The sequence below is a fragment of the Sapajus apella genome, unplaced genomic scaffold (genome assembly GCF_009761245.1).
Source record: "Sapajus apella isolate SASKATOON/1434 unplaced genomic scaffold, GSC_monkey_1.0 scaffold48, whole genome shotgun sequence".
NCBI classification, from domain to species: domain Eukaryota; kingdom Metazoa; phylum Chordata; class Mammalia; order Primates; family Cebidae; genus Sapajus; species Sapajus apella.
The window spans coordinates 6,448,391-6,469,043 of record NW_022436988.1 but is presented as its reverse complement, the minus strand read 5'-3'; the positions used below and the strand labels follow the sequence as shown (position 1 = coordinate 6,469,043).

The 20,653-nt window shown below is 47.9% G+C and overlaps 1 protein-coding gene and 1 long non-coding RNA gene across 5 annotated transcripts in view; one reads left to right on the top strand and one right to left on the bottom strand.

The window, feature by feature from the left end:
• The window catches only part of UBE2O (ubiquitin conjugating enzyme E2 O), a 65,045-nt gene extending 49,749 nt beyond the window's left edge, over positions 1–15,296 (bottom strand). For all 4 annotated transcript variants that reach the window (XM_032241588.1, XM_032241590.1, XM_032241592.1 and 1 more), the window contains exon 1: positions 14,757–15,296. In XM_032241588.1, coding sequence (XP_032097479.1) covers positions 14,757–15,191 — 435 coding nt within the window. In that variant the 5' untranslated portion in view covers positions 15,192–15,296. The remainder of the gene's footprint in view (positions 1–14,756) is intronic.
• LOC116525620 lies at positions 86–19,623 on the top strand. Its single transcript, XR_004257760.1, has 3 exons — positions 86–167; positions 12,358–12,365; positions 19,611–19,623. It is a non-coding gene; the product is annotated as an uncharacterized LOC116525620 (long non-coding RNA).
• Positions 19,624–20,653: the final 1,030 nt, after the last annotated feature.

Genomic DNA, 20,653 nt, shown 5'->3' with positions numbered 1-20,653 from the left:
TACTGATGCTGAACTTAGTGTGGACACTGATGGGCATAGTGCACTACAGCCCAGAACTCCTGGGCTCAAGCGATCCTCCACCTCAGCCTCCCAAGTAGCTGGGACTACAGGCCTGGCCACTGTTATCATCATTTACAGTTACGTCCAGCCTCACCTGCCAGCGCTCTGTCTTCCACCCCACCTCTAGCTCAACGATCCTCAAAATATGGCCCAGGGATCCCTGAAACCCTTGGAGGTTCAAAGTCAAAATGTTTCTGTAACAAGACTAAGACATTATTTTTTGTTTTTTTTCATCCTCTCAAAAGTCTGCAGCGGAATTTTCCAGAGGCTACATGAGGTGTGATGCCATCACTGCTCTGATGGCTAATAGAATGTATGCCCGGGTATTCTTGGGTTTTTAAGTTTGTTTTCTTATATGGTAAATGTTACTAGAAACAACCCATATAAGTAAAAGCTCACAAAGCTAAAAAAACTATTGGGGTCCTCAATACTTTTAAGTTAAAGGAATTCGGCCAGGCGCAGTGGCTCAGGCCTATAATCGCAGCACTTTAGGAGGCCAAGGCAGGCAGATCACAAGGTTAGGGGTTCGAGACCAGCTTGGCCAACATGGTGAAACCCTGTCTCTACTAAAAATACAAAAATTAGCCAGGCATGGTGGCAAGTGCCTGTAATCCCAGCTACTTGGGAGACTGAGGCAGGAGAATTGCTTGAACCTGGGAGGTGGAGGTTGCAGTGAGCTGAGATCATGCCACTATACTCTGGCCTGAGAAAAAAAAGAAAACCCCATACAAAAAAAAAAAAAAAAAAAAAAAAAAAAAAAGTTAAAGGAGTTCTGAGGCCTAAGTCTGAAACCACTGAAGTGAACTTCCTGCCTCTCTTGCCTTTGTGCACACTGGACTTCCCACCCAGGATGCTCTGCCCTCCATCGCTGCTATTCCAAGCTCTTATCTTTCAAGGGTGAACTCAAAAGCCACCTCCATGACAGCATCTCCTAATGCTCCCCACCACATCCCTCAGCATCTTAACTGTGTCCTGCACATGGAACTAGGTCTTGCTCCCTTATGTGCACCATTCACTCACTGATTCCACTCATTTGCATGTGTGGAATCTGCCATTTCCCAAGTGCTCACTAAACAAATCTCACCAAGGACCTACTTTGGGCCAGTCACTGAGGACACAGCAGTGACGAAGATGCTTCTGTGCTTCTCTTGCCTTCTGGCTGGGGACAGTAAACAAGACATGAAGTAGTATAATCTCAGGTAATGCTAGGTGCTATGAGGGAAAAAAGCTGAGTAGGGGATCAGAACGATGGTTCCCTCTCCTACCCAAATTTCTAAAGCAGTGCTACCCAATCCAGTAGCCATGATGGTAAAAACAGCATACAGTCTCTTTCTAGTACTTCTCAGATGAATTATATGTTGACATAATATTTTGAAAACATTGAGTTAAGTAAAAGCTATGAAAATTAATTTCATCTTTTAATTTTTTTTATTTTTTTAAATTTTGAGATGGTGTCTTGCTCTGTTGCCTAGGCTGGAGTGTCATGATTATGACAGTGGGTGGCACGATCATGGCTCACTGTAGCTTCGACCTCCAGGACTCAAGCAATCCTCTCACCTTAGCCTCCTGAGTAGTTCGGACTACAGGTGTGAGCTACCACACCAAGATAATTTTTGTACTTTTTGAAGAGATAGGGTTTCACCATGTTGCCCAGGCTGGTCTCAAACTCCTGGCCTCAAGTGATCTGCCTGGCTTGGTCTCCCAAAGTGTTGGCATTATAGGTGTGAGCCACGATGCTTGGCCTCTGTCTACTTTTTTCAGCTGTGACTCACATTATATCTCTATTTCTCAGAATCCTTCTAGAGCAGAGGTGGGAAAACTATAGCCTGCAGGTCACGTCCAGCCTACTGCCTGTTTTTTTAAAAATAAAATGTTGGGCCGGGCGCGGTGGCTCAAGCCTGTAATCCCAGCACTTTGGGAGGCCGAGGCGGGTGGATCACGAGGTCAAGAGATCCAGACCATCCTGGTCAACATGGTGAAACCCCGTCTCTACTAAAAATACAAAAAATCAGCTGGGCATGGTGGCGCATGCCTGTAATCCCAGCTACTCAGGAGGCTGAGGCAGGAGAATTGCCTGAACCCAGGAGGCGGAGGTTGCGGTGAGCCGAGATCGCACCATTGCACTCCAGCCTGGGCAACAAGAGCGAAACTCCGTCTCAAAAAATAAAAAAAAAAAAAAATAAAAAAAAAAATAAATAAAATAAAATGTTATTGGAAGATGGCTACACCCACTCATTTGCTTACTGCCTCTGAATACTTTTGTGCTACAATGGCAAAGCTGAGTTGCCATGAAGACAGTATAGCCTGCAACACTAGGACATTTACCATCTGGCCCTTTACAGAAAGTTCTGCTGGCCCCTGATCTAGAGGGTAGGGCCTGTGTGGGGGTGCCTCTCTCCCCACAGCACCCAGCCCAGTGCAGGGGGCAGCCGTGCAGCCAGTGAAGAGAACTTGCACTTGGGCAGAACAAACTGGCCTAAGTTTGAATTTGGGTTGGCCTCTCACTTGCTGTGTGGCCTTTGTAATTTATAAGCTTTCTCTGGGTTTCAGTCTTTCCTTCTTTAAAATGGGGCACTAGCCACTTTAGGGGAAGTGAAATGACACAGGTGAAGTGTGAGTTAATATTGCCTGGCTCTCAGTAGGAATCCACTGACACTGGCTGGATAAAAGATAGCAATTTCATTAAAATGCTGAATAATCATTTTCCTCTTGGATTGGGTGTGTTACACTCACAACAATTATATTTTTATCCTAAAATAAAATGAAATCCAATGAAACTTCTTAGCAACAGCAGTGCATTAACAATAACTACCGGGCCGGGCGCGGTGACTCAAGCCTGTAATCCCAGCACTGTGGGAGGCCGAGGCGGGTGGATCACGAGGTCAAGAGATCGAGACCATCCTGGTCAACATGGTGAAACCCCGTCTCTACTAAAAATACAAAAAATTAGCTGGGCATGGTGGCGCGTGCCTGTAATCCCAGCGACTCAGGAGGCTGGGGCAGGAGAATTGCCTGAACCCGGGAGGCGGAGGTTGCGGTGAGCCGAGATCGCGCCATTGCACTCCAGCCTGGGTAACAAGAGCGAAACTCCGTCTCAAAAAAAAAAAAAAAACAATAACTACCAGCAAGCAATGCGGAGGGAGGAGGACGCAAGCCTTTCTAACACTAAGGCACCGGCGGATGATGAGGCTGCCTCATCCCTTTCCTGCCCCTCCTGCAGCCCACCTTTGGACAATTCCCAGTTCGTTAACACTAGCACTAGAAGAATAAGCAGAGGGGAGATAAAAGGCCTCAAATCAAAGACAAGCCCACTGACATCAACAAGGTTTGGAGGGGCCTATATCAGTGCAATTGAAAGGGCAGGCCCAGCCAACAGCGTCGATGTCACTGGGAGTTTGTTAGACACGCTTTCAGCCCAGTGGAATTAGGGCAATCTGTATCAGGAGATCCTAGGTGATGGTATGTGGCATTCACCTTGGAGAAGTGCTGGACTAGAATCCATTTATTCATGCTCTCTTCACTTCTCCCCCTCCACTGATAAACAGGGGTGGTTATAACTACTATCAATAGATGGTTCCTGACTTCTTCAAAGTAACAGGCCTGGTGTAGCCACTGCAACTCCAGGCCCTGTCCCCAAGGGTCTTGGTGCAGGCAGAGCGCACAGCCTAAGCTGCGTTCCTGGTTCATTTGCAGTCAGGTGGGCATTCTTTTTACAATAGAGAGCCTCGTTCATACTCTGCCGTCCTCCTAAGGTAAGGACAGGGTGCTAACAACCATTCAGGAAACCTACATGTGTGGAATCTGCCATTTGACAAGTGCTTTCGGCAGGGTTCTTATAGGGGAAACGCAGCCAGAAACAGCGCATTTTGACCACAGGTGACGCCGGCTCTAGCTAGCCCTAGCCTAGTCCACAATGCACTCAGTCTGCCTGGGGAGCCCCCTGACAGAAGTTGCTAAAATAGTAACTACAACATGGTATATTCTGACTAATCTGCTCTTCCTAGTACTAAGATGCCCGTCTGTCCCAGTCCTGGAGATAGTACTCTCAAAACAACCAAGCTTGGGCAATAAATTACTGTACATGGTCAATACACCTAGTAAGGGGGGTGGGAGATGAAGCGGTCTAGCAATGGGCCCATACAGCTCCAGCACAGACTACAAGGCATCCAGAAGAAGACTAAGAATACTATTTGTAGGTAAGTGGGAGGGAGCAAACTTTGGTCATTCATGAAGATCAAGAATCAACACGTGCATGATAGCACACAAGCTTTAGGATATGCTGTCTTTGTTTTTCAAGGAGCTTCCCAACCAGGAGAGGGAATGCGGGTGTCCTATGGGGCATCAGAGGAAGGGAAAAGCACAAGTGAATTGGACTGGCTGGAGTCAACTGAAGAGGCAGGAGATAAAGCAGGAAGCGTAGGTGAGGGGCCTTGAATGACAACCAAGGCATGATCAGAGGCTGGGTCCTGACACAATCCAGGCGATCACTTGGGAGGCCAGCCCTTGGGAGGTCAACTGGCAGCAGTGCTGTTCACTGCTTGAAGGAGGGACTAGAGGCAGGGAGACCAGGTAGAAGCTACACTAGTGCAGGCACAAGACAAGCAGAGAGCAAACCAGGGTTGTGAAAAGGAAATGCAGGCATAGGATGAAAAAGGCCTCTCAAGGAACTGATGACAAGTTAGAATGAGGGCCAAAGAAAGTAAATTAAAAATAACCCCAAATGTTCTAATTTTTAGAAGAGTCAAGCTTACGTATTTAGGAGTGAAGTATCATCACGTCTGCCACTAAGTTAGTACCAGGCATAACTCAGGAGGAAATATATTTACACACAGATATAAACATACAGATAAGGCAAATATGGCAGAATGTTAACAACTGCTGACTCATAATGGTTGGAAATTAGCAATTACTGGCTTGATCTTTCAACATTTTGGTATAGTCAATATTTTTTCCTATTAAAAAGTTGAGTCCTGGGTTCAGAACCAAAAACATAAAAGTTGGGGAACATTTTTTTTCCCCAAGATGGAGTCTTGCTCTGTCACCCAGGCTGGAGTGCAGTGGCACGATCTCGGCTCACTGAAACCTCCACCTCCCACGTTCAAAGAATTCTCCTGTCTCAGCCTCCTGTGTAGCTAGGATTACAGGCACACACCACCATGCCCGGCTAATTTTTGAATTTTTAGTAGAGATAGGGTTTCACCATGTTGGCCAGGCCAGTCTCAAACTCCTGACCTCAAGCGATCCACCTACCTTGGCCTCCCAAAGTGCTGGGATTATAGGCGTGAGCCACTGCACCCAGCCAAAACATTTTTTTTTAAGTCCACAGACTTGGGGATGGGAAGGACAGTCACAATCACAAGATTTTATACCCAGAAAGTCTACATGGCACAATGAAGCTATAAAGTAAGCAGCTGGGCATGTGATGTCAATGTGGAAGTCATCTACATACAGAAACCAGGTGCAGCTACAGGCAGGGAGGCCACTCATAAAGAAAAGATAGATCTTTGGAAAAGCTGCACATCTAGGGTTAAGAAGAAAAAGACAAATGGCAAAAAAGAGAAACATTTGGTATAGTTTGGTATAATGGAACCCCAGGGAAGCGAATACCATTAAGATGGCATGATCAGCCAGGGTAGTGGCTCATGCCTGTAATCCCAGCACTCTGGGAGGCTGAGGTGGGTGGATCATGAGGTCAGCAGTTCAAGACCAGCCTGGCCAAGATGGTGTAACCTCTACTAAAAATAAAAAAATTTGCTGGGCATGGTGGTGGGCGCCTACAACTTCAGCTGGTCGGGAGGAGGAGGTTGCAGTGAGCCTAGATTGCGCCACTGCACTCCAGTCTGGGCGACAGAGCAAGACTCTGTCTCGAAAAAAAAAAAAAAGAAAAAGAAACAGAAAAACATTTCTAAAAGCCGGGCGTGTGTGTAGTTCCAGCTGCACTGGAGGCTGAGGTGGGAGCATTGCTTGAGCCTGGGAGGTGGAGGCTGCAGTAAGCTGTGATCACACCACTGCACTCCAGCCTGGGTGACAGAGCTTAAGGCTGACAGATCAAAAGGAGGACAGGGACTGAAAAAATGTCAGCAAATGCAGTGACCAGAAATTCACTAGTCATTTGTGACCTTCAGGCGAGCTGTCACACTCAGTGGTGTGAGAGGCCAGACAGAAAATGACTAAAGGGGTGAGCAGGTCATGAGGAAATGGAGGCAGACATCCATTTCCCCCAGTACAGTGCTGGGATGACCCAAAAGCACACTGGGGGACCAGAGAGATGCTTTCTTCCTTGGCTTGAAGATGATGTCATCAAACTTCAGGGCCCTCAAAATCCCTTAGGTAATAAAACAGTCAGAGCACATGAATACCAGGATGCTTTCAGCACTGCGTATGTGAAGTCCTGATGCTCCCGTCCCTGGAGACATATTTGTGTGTCTATACTTCCCACCTGCACTAGGGGCGACCACACACAGTCCGCTGGATCTGTCTGTCAAGGCATCTATCTTCAACTGCCCTCGTCCAGAAGGAGCTCCCAAAAAAAGGACCAGAATTAAAAGGAGGAGGAAGAACATCATTAGAGCCTAGCCGCTGAGTGTGGAAGACCAGCTCTCTTGCAGGATGCAAATGAAGGACTCTCTTTTTTAAGGGTGCCTGCAGGAAATCTCTCTGTCATTGCTAGCAGGGAGTTTTCATGTCATTGTTGGGTAGGATTGACTGCCTTTTCTTTTTTTTTCAAGCATGACTCAGTATCTTAATTTTTTGTTTTTTACTTTAAATTATAGTCAGACTGTTTCCCAGGTATAGTTACGCTATCAATTTAAACCAAAAGTGACCTCACAAGTGTCTTATTCCTTTGACCTAGCTGCAGAACATTAAATGTTGCTGTGGTCTCTCTAAAAATGCAAACAAACTCAAAATCGCCCAACCAAAGAACCAGATTAAACCCAAAAAGGACATTCATTCCAATCCTTATTGCCCACCTAATACTTCTGAGTGGTATGTCAATTGACGACAATGTTTAAACCATAAAAATGTGCTTTTTACAATACTGCCTCAGGAGAGCACAGCCTACTAGTATCTAGGGGTGACCTGGACAAAGCTGACCCAAGGATCCAACACAGTCAGCCTGGGTCGAAGGACATTAAATCCTTAACCACACAGTATAGCTAATATGAATGAATCAAACGCAAATAATCTTGGAGTAGATAAATCCAGAGGGTTATCCAGTAACACAATTTTATTCTGAACTACAACAAATTCCAATAAGCATTTTGCTCTTCCCTGGTTGTAACCACACACATCAAGTGGCTCCTGACTCCTGACAGAGTTCCCCCCAGGCTGGCTGGAATGCCAAAAACTGAAGCAATTCCAAATGGGCACTCCTGCTCAATAAGAGCTGTAAATGTGGATGTGCAGCATTTAAACCACGACCTTCTCCAGGACTGGCACCTATCCACAGGGCAAGTGGAGCCTCAGGAAGGAGCTACAGTTAAAAAAACTGAGATCCTATTGAGATAAGTGACAGCCTCTTGTAAACTGGAAAACACATTATAGACGTTCCTGATTGTAACTTTCCCCCTTTGGGTTATCACTTTAAATCTGCAACTCCCCACTGCCATCTAGAAGCAGGCTAAGCCTTGGGTGAGGAAACGCAAAAAGCTTTCATTAGAATAGCTGTACAGATCACATCCTCCTGGGTGAAAGCCCACATGACACAGAAAACTACCCTGTCTCCAACTCTGAGGGGACCGACCGACCACCAGGGGCAGCTGACACCGATCACATGCCCAGGACTGTTGTGCTGGCAATTCATGTTACACACGACAATTGCACCCTTTTAAAAAGTGCTGGCCCTGAACAGGTTCCATTGGATTCCATGAGGCCCAGTGGTGGGTAAAGTAGTAAAAAAGAGAAAAAGTTTCTCTTAGTTTAACAGGAAACAAACAAAAAACAAACAAACAAAAAACAAACCCAAGACCAAAAACAAAACAAAAGAGAGAAACAAGACTAAAAGTGAAATAGAGACGGGGAAGGTGCCAAAGACCTCTAATGTCCTAAAGCAAAAGCACATGGAAACTGAAGGGAACAGAAACTGAAATTGAGGCAGAACTCAGCCTCACTCCAAGGAATCCTTCCTGAACCTGTCTCATGACTCAGCATTCCCAGCCGGAGGATGACAACAGCAGCAGAGGGGACAGGAGGTCAAGCTGGAGTTCCTAATGCTGACCACTTCTGAGACAACACAAAAACTCCAGTTACGCAGAGTGTCTGCATACTTATTTTGCTCTAGGAGGTGGAGTTTGGGAATAAAACCAGTTTGGGAATGAATTAGACTACAGAGGTTGCTTCATTCAACATTGAGGGGCATTCAAAGGTTCTCTAGAAATGGAATGTGTTTTTGACAGTTATTTTGAGAATGACTGAGGGGTCAGGGAATGAAAAGCGAGGAACAGCAGAAGCACACACCGCCAGCGCAAATGCAGTATTCTTCCCATCCTGCTCCCTACCCAGAATCTGCCTCCCTCCTGCCCACTGGTACAACTTCCACCCATCCCAACATCCTGCGCCTTTCTCCCTCCTCACTTGTAGTACCTCCTATTATACTACGACTTTCAACTGTTTAAAGAAGAGATGATTAATGCCAACCACAGGGCTTGTGATTCATATTGGATCAGGGCACTCGGTCACGTATAGTAATGATCTATGAATCCTGAACTTAAGTATTCTCAGGTGAGAACAAAGTACATTTAGTTCAATTTGTATTCAGGTTCCTCCACTTAGAAGTGTGACACTGGACAATTTACTTAACTTTTCTGTCCCTCAGCTTCCTCCTCTGGAATATGGGGCTAACAATAGCACCACAGGGTTGTTGTGTTAAGTAAAACAGATGAAGCACTCAGAGTGCCTGGCACACAGTAACAGTATACTGTATCATGATTGCTCTTATCTTAAAATACAAAAGCAATACTCTATCATCCTTGTAATTCATAATCTCATTACCTGCCTTTTGGGAGTTTCAAAAGAGACCTTTCAGACTCTGGAAACATAAATACATACATATAGATTCATTCCATCCCCCTCCTGGAAGATGGCTGAGGTTACTTTAAATGTGCATTACTGAATTTCTTTTTTTTTTTTTTTTTTTTTGAGACGGAGTTTCACTCATGTTACCCAGGCTGGAGTGCAATGGCGCGATCTCGGCTCACCGCAACCTCCGCCTCCTGGGTTCAGGCAATTCTCCTGCCTCAGCCTCCTGAGTAGCTGGGATTACAGGCACGCGCCACCATGCCCAGCTAATTTTTTGTATTTTTAGTAGAGACGGGGTTTCACCATGTTGACCGGGATGGTCTCGATCTCTTGACCTCGTGATCCACCCGCCTCGGCCTCCCATAATGCTGGGATTACAGGCTTGAGCCACTGCGCCCGGCCTACTGAGTTTCTTATAAAGTAAAAGAGGTAGGAAGTTCATGAGTATTTCTAGAGGAGGTTTAATAAAGTTGAATCTATAATCCACCTGGTCACTAGCAGCATGATCCATTAGGAATTCCTACGCCCATGAAACAAGCCCCCTCCCCTCTGCACCTTTTGCTTCCCAAGGTGCCTCTTTGGTGTAGCATCACCCTCTGTCGCATGGAAATGATCTCCTGAAGGGGCGGGGCTGGCTCTCTCTGACAGACATCAGAATGCTGTCTGCTAATAACCAAGTGGCCATCCTAGGCTCAATCCAGATACACTTCTGGTGATTTCATCTGTGCAGGCTCATTTCAGGGGTTAGGAAGACAGACCTTGTTTCATTGCAGAGGGAGAAAATGAGGCAGTGACTTGGTCAAGGTCATTCGGAGTAGGTGATAGCCAGGAAGAACACCCAAGGGTTTTGACTTCCAATCACAGTAGAAAACACACGCCCCTCATCTGGGGAAAGTGCCCTTGAGCCAGGCGGCAGACAGACAGAAGCACAATCAAGACACTGAGGCCCAAGAGTCAGGGGAAAATCAAGGGACAAAGAATAAAATCGTAGAACAGCTGTAAGAGTCTACATGTGCTGTGATCCTATCTGAATAAAATGCAGTTTAGATTCACTGAGTCCCACATCATGGTTAACCTTATATAACTTCTTCATATTACATCACTAAGAGCAATTGCTTTTAATGGGCCGGGCACCTAGACAAGTGAGACAAACTTCACGTGCCACAATGCTACACCTAAATAGCTTTCCCCATGGAAATGCTGGCCAGAGTAGGAGCCAAAAATAAACTGAAAAGCCAATTCCCGAGGGATCTGTCATCAGGAATGTTTTTCACACACAGCCTCATAAAAGCAGGGTGATCACAGACAGCCCTAATTTAGAGGCATTATATCTAAAACCTGGTGAAACCCTGAATGTCATGGCAACTTAAAACAAAAGACAATGCAAAAGAGATGAGAAAGCACACAAAAGCTAAAGCATAAATGGTTCGCCTCCGAGACGAAGGCTGAACTTGAAATGACAGACAGCAGTCCTGCTCCCTTCCGGACAGGGGGCCGTTCTGCCCAACCATGACAGGTGGAGACCAGAAGGACCCACCATGTCTAGCCAGTGCGCATGAAGATTTAAGTAGCTGCTGGCATTTGGCTTTATTACAAAATTTTACTCAACGATGGGGAAGGGGCAAGCCTCTTCTAAGGAGATCCAGGGCCAGATGGACCGAGTTTCAAGTGGATACATGGGCTACCTCGCTGAAGGGGTCAGAAGACAGGAGAAAGGAAGGAGCATATAAAGCAGCACTGGCCACTTGCTCTTTCTGAGTCCTTAAGAAGCTTAATTTTGGTGGCTGGAAGCCTCAGGAACACAACCATAAATTCCATAGCTTCATGGAAGAACTTACTTTGTTTCTGTTGCTATTTTCATGAAGGTGGCAGGGAAAGGACATGACTTGCTGCCCAGTCTCTTCATCTCTCTTTGTAAATCTGTTCACTAAAAACTTGAGACTAAGATTAGATCTTTACTCATTGCCCTCCAATTTACAGTGAAAATTACAAAAATATGCCACACCTCCCTCCAACTTGCAGTGAAAACTACAAAAATACGCCACACCCTATGAAACACTCCACATTAAATAGATACTATTAAAAAAATCTGGCCAGGCGCAGTGGCTCATGCCTGTAATCCCAGCACTTTGAGATGCCGAAGCGAGTGAAACATGAGGTCAAGAGTTCGAGACCAGCCTGGCCAATATGATGAAACAATATAAAAATCAGCCAGGTGTGGTGATGCGTGCCTACAGTCCTAGCTACTCGGGAGGCTGTGGCAGAAGAATTGCTTGAACCTGGGAAGTGGAGGTTGCAGTGAGCCAAGACCACGCCACTGCACTCCAGCCTGGGCAAGAGAATGAAATCTCATCTCAAAAAAAAAAAAAAAAAAAAAAGTCAATGGGGAGGGGCACGGTGGCTCATACCTATAATCTCAGAACTTATGGAGGCCGAGACAGGTGGATCACTTGAGGCCAGGAGTTCAAGACCAGCCTGGCCAACATGTCAAACTGCTGTCCCTACTAAAAATACAAAAATTAGCCAGGTGAGGTAGCGCATGCCCATAATCCCAGCTATGCAGGAGGCTAAGGCATGAGAATCACTTGAACCTGCGAAACTGAGGTTGCAGTGAGTTAAGATCATGCCACTGCACTCCAGTCTGAGTGACAGAGAGAGACTCTGTTTTTTTTTGTTTTTGTTTTTGTAACTCACACACAAAAATTTCAATAGATAGCAGCTTAAAAAAAAAAAAAAGTTTCTCAAAACTGTCACTACTGTAGTCCCAGCTACTTAGGAGGCTAAGGCAGGAGGACTGTGTGAGACCAGGAATTCGAGGCCACCTAAGCAACACAGTGAGACCTCCATCTCAAAAATAATAAACAAATCAGTAACCCAAAAAAAAAAAATCTGCCACTACATTATTCTATCAATATTTGGGTTCTAGGCCAGGCGCAGTGGCTCACGCCTGTAATCCTAGCACTTTGGGAGGCCGAGGTGGGTGGATCACCTGAGGTCAGGATTTCAAGACCAGCCTGGCCATCATGGTGAAACCCCATCTTTAAAAAAAAAAATTGAAAAGAACAAATAATAATAATTGGGTTCTAAAATCTCATAACTAGATTAAGTCAATCTTGGTCTAATGGTTTTTCCTTTACAGCATACTGTCACCTTGTTGGAATTTATAAGGAGCAGGAGGTGAGAAGAAAAATCATCCTAAGCTACAGTGCTGCAAGGTCCCAGGACCCACCCTACCACCCTGGTTGGTGGTAACAGACCAGGAGACATTCAGCTAATCAGTCACCTGTGTCTATAGCTCATAGTATCAGACCTACCAATTAGGTATAAACTCCACCCTCCAAAACAAACATTCTAAATCCTAAAAGAACTGGATCTTGCCACCCATAAAACGGCATTACATTTCACCACTTCCTTGGAATTCCTATGTCCCTTGGCTTTTGCTAAGCCCAGAAGCTACAGTGACAAAATACTACCACCGGAGCCACAAGACCAATTTCAACAAATTCAAAGCAAGTCACAGGAGGCCAGCTGCAAAATCTATCCAAAGTAGTGCCTCAAAGGTTTTTTGTTTGTTTGTTTGTTTTGACAGAGTTTTTTTCTTGTTGCCCAGGCTGGAGTGCAATGGTGTGATCTCGGCTCACTGCAACCTCTGTCACCTGGGTTCAAGTGATTCTCCTGCCTCAGCCTCCCGAGTAGCTGGGATTACAGGCATGTGCCACCATGCCTGGCTAATTTGGTATTTTGAGTAGAGATAGGGTTTCTCCATGTTGGTCAGACTGGTCTCGAACTACCAACCTCAGGCGATCCACCCGCCTTGGCCTCCCAAAGTGCTGAGATTACAAGCATGAGCCACCGCGCCCAGCCATTGTTTTCTATTTAACTCCAAAATAGGTATTTCGGGTCAAATTCTGTATAATTACACATGGTGCAGGAGGCAGACGGAACATAACTGTAAACAAAGTTAACCACCAAAGTCAAGAGAGACGGTAACAACAACTGATAAACATGGCGGCTCCCAGTAGTGAGCTGGGCCTGCCTCCCTGAGTGCCAGGGCAAGAGGCCACAACACAGGATGCTGCAGTCAAATGAGCTGCGTTCCAAAAGTCACAAACCGCTAGAGTAGATGGGTGGTGAAAAACATTCTTAAAAATTAACAGAGTGACACCAGCAATCATCTGGTAACACACAATATACAGAGTAATAACTCTCTTTTCCTGACATAATACTGGGTAATTTTTAATTAGCATTCTGCTGCAAAAAAGTAGCATTTTCCAAATACTCTTGCAAATGGACTGAAAATTTTCTTTCCAAGTCTCGGAGCTGTTGCCTGATTTGCATTTCTCTGAGGGGAGGTAGGGTCCTGTGTGTGGAATTGTGTCTGTGGATGTATGCGCATTTGTGAGAAAAAGACCCTGCTGGCATCAGCAATCACTTGTGCCACTACGAAATGGATCACGGGCTCTTCTCTGGAAGAAAAGTCCACTCTTCTCTGGAGTGGACTTTTTTCCTGCTCAAGCCGATGCCACAGACCCCTTTGTAGTTTGGCATGAAGCCCCATTCCTCTGTAGTCTTTGTCTCCCACTGTGTGAGAAATCCAGATCAACTTCCAAAGTGCCCTCCCCTGAAATCAGACCTCTCAACCTCCCAGGGACCTAAAACAGCATAGGCCTGAGTACCGCTTAGAAATATTTTCTTGAAGGGGAGGGAGGGGAAGTAGGAGAGGAAGAATGGGTGTGAGATACAGGGGTGTGTGTGTGTGTGTGTCAATTACTGATAGGAATTCACACACAGGAAAACAAGCCACCAAACCGACCCTGGTTCAAGGTTTCAGGTTTATGATGACAAACCCTTTTGTTTTGCGAAACTGCTATATTCACTAGCATCACCCCAAAAACCATATGGGAGTCTGAGGTCTGCTTAACAGCCTCAGGTCAAGAAAAACCCTTCAGATTTCCAAATTGGTGACTCTCTTCTACCAGGGTTCTGGAATATTTTTTTCAAGGAGTCCAAATGCACTTAGGAGTCACCAATCCCGGTCGCAGCCGTCAGAATCCCCCCAGTACTATTCATATCGGGGCTCATTGCTAAGGATGTTACTCACAAAGTTCCCGCAGCAATTAAAAAGAGGCAGCAGTGTAAAACAAAAAGAGGCTGGGTGGCTTCACCATAAGGCAGCCTGTCATCTAGTGAACTTCTTGGGTTGGGCTGGGATTTTCACCTCTATCTTTGTTTTGGAATGCCCACAACGCCTCCCTGCACGGACCCGGCACGGCCTTCATTTCTGGATGCACGATGCAGCACCCAGCTCCTTGGGGGTCAGCAAAACGCCGTACTGGCGTAATGCCGAACGCGCCCCAGAGCCTGAGAAGTCCCCACAGGAGTCGGTCCACGTCTCTAATCTCGAGGCAGACACCACAGCATAGCATGGCTTAGAAGTCCCCTCAAGTCGGGAGACCCAGGGCCCGCCCAGTCCCGGGCCAGCAGTGCCCGGCTGGCGTGTGCGCCCAGGGCTGCTGCAATGACTTTGCATGGAGCATACCCTCCACTGGGGCTGTCCTCCCGTCTCGGCCACTGCAGTGGCACTGCTCCGGGAAGGGCCCTGCACGCCGTCCCTCCCAGGCCTCGGCCGGGCCGCCGACCCCCTGCCGCCCGAGCCGCCCGGCCCCCGCCCGCCGCACCTTGGTCTCCTTCACATGCTGCTTGACGCCCTCCGGGTACCACTGGACGCGCACGTAGCCGCGGCGCAGCGGGCTGGCCCGGCCCTCCTCGTGGCCCGCGCCCCCGGCCTCGGAGCAGCCCGAGCTGCCGCGGCCCTCTTCCTCGCCCTCCGAGTCCGAGTCCTCGCCGTGGATGAGGCGCACCAGCCCGAAGTGCACGGAGCCGCGGTAACGGCCCGACACTAGGTCGTGAGAGAACAGCAGGCGCTGCGAGCCGGCTTCGGGGCCGGAGTCCGAGGACGGCCCAGAGGCCGAGTCTGAGGCGGGCGTCGGCGCCGGCGCCGAGGTCGGGGTCGGGACGGGGACTGCGGCCGGGGCCGGGACAGCCTCCGGGGCTGGGGCCGGGGCCTGGGTGGGAGCGGGAGCTGCGGGCGTCGGGGCTGCAGGATCCGCCATAACTGCTCTGCGCGAGTGTCGGGCGGCGGCGGCAGCGGCGGCAGCGGCGGCGGCGGCGAAGGCGAACGAGGCGCGGGGAGGCGGGGCCAGTGGGCGCCGGGGGCGGGGCCACGCCGCGCTGACGTGTCCCTGCGTGGCGCCGTCGCCAGGGAGCCGGGATGCAGTTGCTAGGAGCCACCGCCTCGTCGCTAGGGGACGCTGAAGATGCCGCGGCGGGCGGGGGCAGGATGGAATCCATTGAGGAGGGGCAAGGACAGAGATGATTCAACAAAAGGAAGCGAGAAGGGGCGGAGACTCGGGAGGAGGAAGTGGGGTGGCCACCGAGGAAGAGGGGAGTGGTCGGGGTGAGGCAGAGGATGGTGGAGTGGCTGTCAACAACTTTTAATGAGCTCCCTTGGCGTCCTAGCCTAGCCCCAGGCACTGCGAGGGTTACAGAAAGAGAAGGATACTGTCCCTGTCCTCCAGATGTTTACAGTCTGGCTGGGGAGACAAAACAAATACACATTAAATAGATAAAAAGCGACTCCAACTTGTAAGGCTATAATAGATATGCACAGAGCACATGTATAATGCACTGTATTCGGGGATTCCAAGCAGTTTGGAAGGTCGTGACCCCTCAGGGATTGACCTAGGAGCTGGTGAAGGAGGGCCAGAGAAAGGTAACAAAAGGATCAGTGGACCCAATGGGTTTGGCTATAAATCCATTTAGATGAGTTCAAAGCTTTCTGAAGCCAAGAAGGAATGGCCAGAGGTAGCATAGTAAGGTAGCTAAGAGTGGGAGCCATGGATGCCAATTTTTGGCACTGCCATTTACTAACCGATAAAAATAGGCACAATGATTGACTTATTTTCACCTTAATTTCCTCATCTGTAAAACAGGGATAATAGTAGCAATACCCATCTCACTGGGCAATTGGGAGGATTAAATAAAGAAGAACAGTGCCTGGCATATAGCTCCTTCAATAAGCTTAACCATTATTGTACTATTTCCAAACCCCCTGCCTAGACTAAATTCCAGACTAGCAGAACTGTTATACTTACAGTTTGCTCCATATTGCCATTTTAAAATATAAAAGGTAACTCTAGGGCTGGGCACAGTGGCTCGTGCCTATAATCCCAGCACTTTTGGGAGGCAGAGGTGAGCAGATCATCTGAAGTCAGGAGTTTGAGACCGGCCTGGCCAACATGGCAAAACTCATCTCTACTAAAAGCACAAAAAAAGTAGCTGGCGTGGTGGCACGTACCTGTAATCCCAGCTACTCAGGAGGCTGAGGCAAGAGCTTGAACGTGGGAGGTGGAGGTTGCAGTGAGCTGGGATCATGCTACTGCACTCCAGCCTGGGCAGACTCCCTGGGCAGACAGCAAGACTCTGTCTCAAAAAAAAAAAAAAAAAAAAAATGTAACTCTTGGCTGGGCGTAGTGGCTCACACCTGAAATTCCAACGCTTTGGGAGGCAGAGGCGGGTGGATCACTTGAGGTCAGGAGTTGAAAACTAGCCTGGTCAACATGGTGAAACCCCGTCTCTACTAAAAACACAAAGTTAGCCAGGCGTGGTGGTGTATGCCTGTATTCCCAGCTACTCGGGAGGCTGAGGCAGGAGAATTGCTTGAACCTGGGAAGAGGAGGTTACAGTGAGCCGAGATCATGCCATTGCACTCCAGCCTGGGTGACAGAGCAAGACTCCATCTCAAAAAAAAAAAAAAAAAAAGAAAAGAAAGAAAGAAAAAGTAAAAAAAAGAAAAGTTAAAAGAACATGCACAAAACAGATGGCACCTGAAGTACTTAAGATGCCGTAGACCAAGTACTGATAGAGTATTGATGTAATATTGGGCTCAGGGTGGTTGTCAATTGACCCAAATCTTAGAATATTTATATACTAAGATATAGAAAAAACTGGGGCTGAATGAGCTCAAGGGGAGTTAGGATATGATTTTGGGGCAAAACTGGGTTCTCAAATCATGGCCTTCCCATCCCAGATCACAATGCTGAATGGCCATCTGGAATCTGTTGTAAGGATGCAGGTCCCTACTCTCTCTCCCGTAGAGACCTGGGAGATTAAACATCAATAACATAGTAGCTTCTGTTCTGCCTCCCACGATCCTTTCAGCCCCGTTTTCTTGGCCCCTGATAACATAGCATTTATTAAGCACATGTTACTGACCAGGCATTGTGCTAGGTACTTCCATGCACATTATCTTGTCTGTTATCACAATCTTGGATATAGAGGGCTTTTAACCTCATTTTACCAAAGAAGAAAGAGGGCCCAAGGAATTTGGTGCCTCAGGTAAGAGGCAATCACTTGGGGAGTCTCCCCACTCCAAGGGCAGGGCTTTTTCTAGATACGCTATTTCTCTAGGCTTCCTTTGGAAAAACTCTCTTGCAGAGAGGTGTCCATGTGTTCATGTATCCCACTGGGGGATAGGGCAGTCCAGACCTCAAATCTGCTTGTGTGTGTGTGTGTGTGTGTGTGTGTGTGTGTGTGTGTGTGTGTCTGTGTCTGTGTGAGATAGAGTCGCACAGGCTGGAATGCAGTGGGGTGATCTTGGCTCACTGCAACTTTTGCCTCCCAGGTTCAAGTGATTCTCTTGCCTCAGCCTCCTGAGTAGCTTGGATTACAGGCGCCACCCAAAGTGCCAAGCTAATTTTTGTATTTTTAGTGGAGATGGGGTTTCAATGTGTTGGCCAGGCTGGTCTCAAACTCCTGACCTCAAATGATCTGCCCGCCTTGGCCTCCCAAAGTGCTGGGATTACAGGCATGAGCCACCACACCCAGCCTCAAATCTGCTTTTCTTTTCTTTTTTCACCTTTTACTTGGCCAGCGACCAATCAAATCTGCTTTTGATGTCAAAACATCAAGTGAGTTTTGCATTGTACTCCAGAGTATGCCTGTGTTAGTTGTTTTAATGTAAAAACTAATGCCCTTTCCTCCCTAAGCATTGAGTTATATTGGCATTCGTGGAAGATGTGCTGTGTTTATTCTGCGCTTCTTGTAATAATGGCTAATAATAGCTATCACTTAGGGAGCTATAACTCCTTGTTAGGTACTCTACTAAGTGCTTTACATAGATTGTCAGGAAACTGCCAGGTTGTAGGTAAGAGTCCTTGATTTCTGACACTGATCTCTCCCTCACTAGACTAAACCCTTGAGCGTGGGGATCATGTCGTATTTGTGTGTGTAACCCTGATGCCTAGGACGGTACCTGGCATAGGGATGGAGCTCAATCATGTGTCATACTAGGCCAGGCGTGGTGGCTCATGCCTGTAATCCCAGCACTTTGGGAGGTTGAGGTGGGTGGGCCACCAGAGGTCAGGAGTTCGAGACCAGCCTGGCTACCATGGCAAAACCCTGTCTCTACTAAATATACAAAAATTAGCTGGGCGTGGTGGCATGCGCCTGTAGTCCTAGCTACTCGGGAGGCTGAGGCAGGAGAATTGCTGGAACCCGGGAAGTGGAGGTTGCAGTGAGCTGAGATCACACCATTTGCACCCCAGTCTGGGTGATAGAGTGAGACTCTGTCTCAAAAAAACAAAAGAAAGAAAGAAAGAAAGAAAGAGAGAGAGAGAGAAAGAAAGAAAGAAGAAAGAAAAAGAAAGAAAGAAAAGAAAGAAAGAAAGAAAGAAAGAAAGAAAGTAAGAAAGAAAGAAAGAAAGAAAGGGAGAAAGAAAAGTACCATATTAGTGGATGTGAAAGGCCTGAGAACCTGTACCTCCATTCTGTGAGTTTCCCATCTTTCCTCTGACAAACACCCAAAAGTTGAAGCAGCTGGGACTACATTCTTTGGCTGCTCTAAATCCTTTCAAGTGCCGCCAGTTTGAACTGCATCTGAGCTCCTTCAGAGAAATGAGACTCAGTAAATTCCTACCCATCCAATGGTGTCTTTCAGTGACCTCACTTAGACCCAAGATGCTCCGGATAAGGTTTGCAGCTTGACTCATTCCCAGACCCTGAGTGCCCAGACACAGTCTCCATGGGTGCAGGCTGGCTAGCAGGGTAAGCGTGGATGGAAGCCTCTGCTTGGTTTTTACTTTAATTATTGCTGAGGTATAGAAAGAAGGAAAAAAAGTTCATTCCCTAATAAAGAAACCCTCTCCTATCAAGGCCCCATCACGCAGCCTTTCATGGGGAATAGAGCTATTTCTTGGGAGAATATCACTTATTTACAAATGTGCCTGCCAGAAACTGAGCTGGCCTGGCCTCTCCCCTCACTAAGTGGGGTGTTCAGTGTGCAGGAGGTGGCAGAGCTGGCCGCAGAGTGAACTGATTTCAGGGAAGCAGGCTCTGTCTCATCCCTATCTTTAGAAGCCATTGGGGCACCTCTCTGGACCCGCATGGCGTGCTCGGGGCCCAACACTGCCCTCTGCGGGAGCCTGCTTGACCTCTCCATGACTGTGCAAATGATTTCAGGCTGGCCCAAAGAGCTCCTTCCACCCTGGAGTGGGTGTTTGGGGGCGCTAGGGTGCCTTAGGCACTGGGGACTTCAGCTGGGGGGTGGCATGGGAGGTGAGCTGCCTTGGGGAGTCCTCCACACCCTTGTGTAGCTGGCTGAAGAAATGCCTCTGAGGCTCCAGCTGAATGCTGCTCAAGGCTTTTGGAGTGAAAAGGGGCCCTTCTTGCTCCTGGAGCCTCACATGCTCCTTGCATAGGTGCCCTGAGAGAACTACGGGACTTGCCCAAGGTCGCTCTGCAGTACAGTCAGGATCAGGACCCAGCCCAGCTGGCCCCTGGCCAGTCTCACTCCTGCTGTGAGGACGGGTTGCAATCCACTGGGCAAAACACTTTGTGCTGGGGCAACCGTGAAAAGTTTGAGCAATGGTGACAGCCCAGGATCACCAGGCTCATCCTGTTTTCCTCCTTCCTGAAGATACAGGGCAAGGCACAGTGAATCTGCTGGACTAGCTTCAAGGATAATATGCCACCGCCACCTCCCACAGCTCCAGACTCATGGGTGTGTCCTAGATGTGACCCGTCATAGGTACAAAGAAGACCCATCATCTTTTCCCTGAATAGTTTCTTCTCCCAGAGTCCTCATCCTGATTGATGGCAGTTTCACCCACCTGGGTACCTAGTTGGCCACCTGAGGGCCAGCCCTCACTCTTTTTTTTTTTTTTTTTTGAGACGGAGTTTTGCTCTTGTTACCCAGGCTGGAGTGCAATGGCGCGATCTCGGCTCACCGCAACCTCCGCCTCCTGGGTTCAGGCAATTCTCCTGCCTCAGCCTCCTGAGCAGCTGGGACTACAGGCACGCACCACCATGCCCAGCTAATGTTTTGTATTTTTAGTAGAGACGGGGTTTCACCATGTTGACCAGGATGGTCTGGATCTCTTGACCTCGTGATCCACCCGCCTCGGCCTCCCACAGTGCTGGGATTACAGGCGTGAGCCACTGCGCCCGGCCCCAGCCCTCACTCTTAAGCTCTACATGCAATCAAAGCCTGGGTCTTGGCCCCTCCACTACCTTTTTA